General features: G+C 58.5%; 1 protein-coding gene across 1 annotated transcript in view; it reads right to left on the bottom strand.

Moving 5' to 3' along the window:
• The window catches only part of ANAPC2 (anaphase promoting complex subunit 2), an 18,046-nt gene that overhangs the window by 8,414 nt on the left and 4,632 nt on the right, over positions 1–5,000 (bottom strand). Inside the window, 1 exon segment of the mRNA XM_078882971.1 lies at positions 666–924. Coding sequence (XP_078739097.1) covers positions 666–924 — 259 coding nt within the window.

Below are 5,000 nucleotides of genomic sequence, written 5' to 3'. Positions count from 1 at the left end.
CACCACCTCACCACCACCACCACCGTCACCACCACCACCACCACCGTCACCACCACCACTACCGTCACCACCACCACCACCGCCACCGTCACCACCACCACCGTCACCACCACCACCGTCACCACCACCACCGTCACCACCACCACCGTCACCACCACCGTCACCACCACCGTCACCACCACCACCACCGCCACCACAACCACCGTCACCACCACTGTCACCACCACCACCACTACCACCACCACTACCACCACCACTACCACCACCGTCGTCGTCACCACCACCACCGTCACCACCACCACCACCGTCACCACCACCACCACCACCGCCACCACAACCACCGTCACCACCACCGTCACCACCACCACCACCACCACCACCACCACCACCACCACCACCACCACCGTCGTCGTCACCACCACCACCGTCACCACCACCACCACCGTCACCACCACCACCGCCACCGCCACCACAACCACCGTCACCACCACCGTCACCACCACCGTCACCACCACCGTCACCACCACCACCACCACCACTACCACCACCGTCGTCGTCACCGTCACCACCACCACCACCACCACCACCACCACCACCACCACCACCGTCACCACCGCCACCGTCACCGTCACCACCACCACCACCACCGTCACCACCACCACCACCTGGGTGCAGCAGTCTCGTCTCGAGTGCCGTTTTGAGCGAGGCGACGAGCTGCCCTTTCTGGTTCGTCTTCTTCAGGCAAACCTGCAGCTCCTGCAGTGCATGCTGGGACTCCGGGTAGTCTAGACGGGGAAAGGCATCAACAAGAGATGAGGGTCTCTGTGTGACGAGTCTGTGGGTCTCTGTGTGACGAGTCTGTGGGTCTCTGTGTGGTGAGTCTGTGGGTCTCTGTGTGACGAGTCTGTGGGTCTCTGTGTGGTGAGTCTGTGGGTCTCTGTGTGGTGAGTCTGTGGGTCTCTGTGTGACGAGTCTGTAGGTCTCTGTGTGGTGAGTCTGTGGGTCTCTGTGTGGTGAGTCTGTGGGTCTCTGTGTGGTGAGTCTGTGGGTCTCTGTGTGACGAGTCTGTGGGTCTCTGTGTGACGAGTCTGTGGGTCTCTGTGTGGTGAGTCTGTGGGTCTCTGTGTGGTGAGTCTGTGGGTCTCTGTGTGGTGAGTCTGTGGGTCTCTGTGGTGAGTCTGTGGGTCTCTGTGTGGTGAGTCTGTGGGTCTCTGTGGTGAGTCTGTGGGTCTCTGTGGTGAGTCTGTGGGTCTCTGTGTGGTGAGTCTGTGGGTCTCTGTGTGACGAGTCTGTGGGTCTCTGTGTGGTGAGTCTGTGGGTCTCTGTGTGACGAGTCTGTGGGTCTCTGTGTGACGAGTCTGTGGGTCTCTGTGTGGTGAGTCTGTGGGTCTCTGTGTGGTGAGTCTGTGGGTCTCTGTGTGTGAGTCTGTGGGTCTCTGTGTGGTGAGTCTGTGGGTCTCTGCGTGGTGAGTCTGTGGGTCTCTGTGGTGAGTCTGTGGGTCTCTGTGTGGTGAGTCTGTGGGTCTCTGCGTGGTGAGTCTGTGGGTCTCTGTGGTGAGTCTGTGGGTCTCTGTGTGGTGAGTCTGTGGGTCTCTGCGTGGTGAGTCTGTGGGTCTCTGTGTGGTGAGTCTGTGGGTCTCTGTGTGGTGAGTCTGTGGGTCTCTGTGTGTGAGTCTGTGGGTCTCTGTGTGGTGAGTCTGTGGGTCTCTGTGTGGTGAGTCTGTGGGTCTCTGTGTGGTGAGTCTGTGGGTCTCTGTGTGGTGAGTCTGTGGGTCTCTGTGTGTGAGTCTGTGGGTCTCTGTGTGGTGAGTCTGTGGGTCTCTGCGTGGTGAGTCTGTGGGTCTCTGTGTGGTGAGTCTGTGGGTCTCTGTGTGTGAGTCTGTGGGTCTCTGCGTGGTGAGTCTGTGGGTCTCTGTGTGGTGAGTCTGTGGGTCTCTGTGTGTGAGTCTGTGGGTCTCTGTGTGGTGAGTCTGTGGGTCTCTGTGTGTGAGTCTGTGGGTCTCTGTGTGTGAGTCTGTGGGTCTCTGTGTGACGAGTCTGTGGGTCTCTGTGTGGTGAGTCTGTGGGTCTCTGTGTGTGAGTCTGTGGGTCTCTGTGTGTGAGTCTGTGGGTCTCTGTGTGACGAGTCTGTGGGTCTCTGTGTGGTGAGTCTGTGGGTCTCTGTGTGTGAGTCTGTGGGTCTCTGTGTGTGAGTCTGTGGGTCTCTGTGTGACGAGTCTGTGGGTCTCTGTGTGGTGAGTCTGTGGGTCTCTGTGTGTGAGTCTGTGGGTCTCTGTGTGTGAGTCTGTGGGTCTCTGTGTGACGAGTCTGTGGGTCTCTGTGTGGTGAGTCTGTGGGTCTCTGTGTGTGAGTCTGTGGGTCTCTGTGTGTGAGTCTGTGGGTCTCTGTGTGACGAGTCTGTGGGTCTCTGTGTGGTGAGTCTGTGGGTCTCTGTGTGGTGAGTCTGTGGGTCTCTGTGTGGTGAGTCTGTGGGTCTCTGTGTGGTGAGTCTGTGGGTCTCTGTGTGTGAGTCTGTGGGTCTCTGTGTGACGAGTCTGTGGGTCTCTGTGTGGTGAGTCTGTGGGTCTCTGTGTGGTGAGTCTGTGGGTCTCTGTGTGGTGAGTCTGTGGGTCTCTGTGTGGTGAGTCTGTGGGTCTCTGTGTGGTGAGTCTGTGGGTCTCTGTGTGGTGAGTCTGTGGGTCTCTGTGTGGTGAGTCTGTGGGTCTCTGTGTGGTGAGTCTGTGGGTCTCTGTGTGGTGAGTCTGTGGGTCTCTGTGTGACGAGTCTGTGGGTCTCTGTGTGGTGAGTCTGTGGGTCTCTGTGTGGTGAGTCTGTGGGTCTCTGTGTGGTGAGTCTGTGGGTCTCTGTGTGGTGAGTCTGTGGGTCTCTGTGTGGTGAGTCTGTGGGTCTCTGTGTGGTGAGTCTGTGGGTCTCTGTGTGGTCGAGTCTGTGGGTCTCTGTGTGGTGAGTCTGTGGGTCTCTGTGTGACGAGTCTGTGGGTCTCTGTGTGGTGAGTCTGTGGGTCTCTGCGTGGTGAGTCTGTGGGTCTCTGTGTGACGAGTCTGTGGGTCTCTGCGTGGTGAGTCTGTGGGTCTCTGTGTGGTGAGTCTGTGGGTCTCTGTGTGGTGAGTCTGTGGGTCTCTGTGTGACGAGTCTGTGGGTCTCTGCGTGGTGAGTCTGTGGGTCTCTGTGTGGTGAGTCTGTGGGTCTCTGTGTGACGAGTCTGTGGGTCTCTGCGTGGTGAGTCTGTGGGTCTCTGTGTGGTGAGTCTGTGGGTCTCTGTGTGACGAGTCTGTGGGTCTCTGCGTGGTGAGTCTGTGGGTCTCTGTGTGGTGAGTCTGTGGGTCTCTGTGTGACGAGTCTGTGGGTCTCTGCGTGGTGAGTCTGTGGGTCTCTGTGTGGTGAGTCTGTGGGTCTCTGTGTGACGAGTCTGTGGGTCTCTGCGTGGTGAGTCTGTGGGTCTCTGTGTGGTGAGTCTGTGGGTCTCTGTGTGACGAGTCTGTGGGTCTCTGCGTGGTGAGTCTGTGGGTCTCTGTGTGGTGAGTCTGTGGGTCTCTGTGTGACTGAGTCTGTCCTGTCTGCGTGGTGAGTCTGTGGGTCTCTGTGTGGTGAGTCTGTGGGTCTCTGCGTGGTGAGTCTGTGGGTCTCTGTGTGGTGAGTCTGTGGGTCTCTGTGTGACGAGTCTGTGGGTCTCTGTGTGACGAGTCTGTGGGTCTCTGCGTGGTGAGTCTGTGGGTCTCTGTGTGGTGAGTCTGTGGGTCTCTGTGTGGTGAGTCTGTGGGTCTCTGCGTGGTGAGTCTGTGGGTCTCTGCGTGGTGAGTCTGTGGGTCTCTGCGTGGTGAGTCTGTGGGTCTCTGTGTGGTGAGTCTGTGGGTCTCTGTGTGGTGAGTCTGTGGGTCTCTGCGTGGTGAGTCTGTGGGTCTCTGCGTGGTGAGTCTGTGGGTCTCTGCGTGGTGAGTCTGTGGGTCTCTGTGTGGTGAGTCTGTGGGTCTCTGCGTGGTGAGTCTGTGGGTCTCTGCGTGGTGAGTCTGTGGGTCTCTGCGTGGTGAGTCTGTGGGTCTCTGTGTGGTGAGTCTGTGGGTCTCTGCGTGGTGAGTCTGTGGGTCTCTGTGTGGTGAGTCTGTGGGTCTCTGCGTGGTGAGTCTGTGGGTCTCTGTGTGGTGAGTCTGTGGGTCTCTGCGTGGTGAGTCTGTGGGTCTCTGCGTGGTGAGTCTGTGGGTCTCTGTGTGGTGAGTCTGTGGATCTATGTGTGGTGAGTCTGTGGGTCTCTGCGTGGTGAGTCTGTGGGTCTCTGCGTGGTGAGTCTGTGGGTCTCTGTGTGGTGAGTCTGTGGGTCTCTGTGTGGTGAGTCTGTGGGTCTCTGCGTGGTGAGTCTGTGGGTCTCTGTGTGGTGAGTCTGTGGGTCTCTGCGTGGTGAGTCTGTGGGTCTCTGTGTGGTGAGTCTGTGGGTCTCTGCGTGGTGAGTCTGTGGGTCTCTGCGTGGTGAGTCTGTGGGTCTCTGTGTGGTGAGTCTGTGGGTCTCTGCGTGGTGAGTCTGTGGGTCTCTGCGTGGTGAGTCTGTGGGTCTCTGTGTGACGAGTCTGTGGGTCTGTGTGACGAGTCTGTGGGTCTCTGCGTGGTGAGTCTGTGGGTCTCTGTGTGGTGAGTCTGTGGGTCTCTGCGTGGTGAGTCTGTGGGTCTCTGTGTGACGAGTCTGTGGGTCTCTGCGTGACGAGTCTGTGGGTCTCTGTGTGGTGAGTCTGTGGGTCTCTGTGTGACGAGTCTGTGGGTCTCTGCGTGGTGAGTCTGTGGGTCTCTGTGTGGTGAGTCTGTGGGTCTCTGTGTGGTGAGTCTGTGGGTCTCTGTGTGACGAGTCTGTGGGTCTCTGCGTGACGAGTCTGTGGGTCTCTGTGTGGTGAGTCTGTGGGTCTCTGTGTGACGAGTCTGTGGGTCTCTGCGTGGTGAGTCTGTGGGTCTCTGTGTGACGAGTCTGTGGGTCTCTGCGTGACGAGTCTGTGGGTCTCTGTGTGGTGAGTCTGTGG

Source organism: Lampetra fluviatilis, chromosome 68, assembly GCF_964198595.1.
Source record: "Lampetra fluviatilis chromosome 68, kcLamFluv1.1, whole genome shotgun sequence".
Taxonomy (NCBI): domain Eukaryota; kingdom Metazoa; phylum Chordata; class Hyperoartia; order Petromyzontiformes; family Petromyzontidae; genus Lampetra; species Lampetra fluviatilis.
This window is presented reverse-complemented; position numbering and strand designations above follow the sequence as displayed.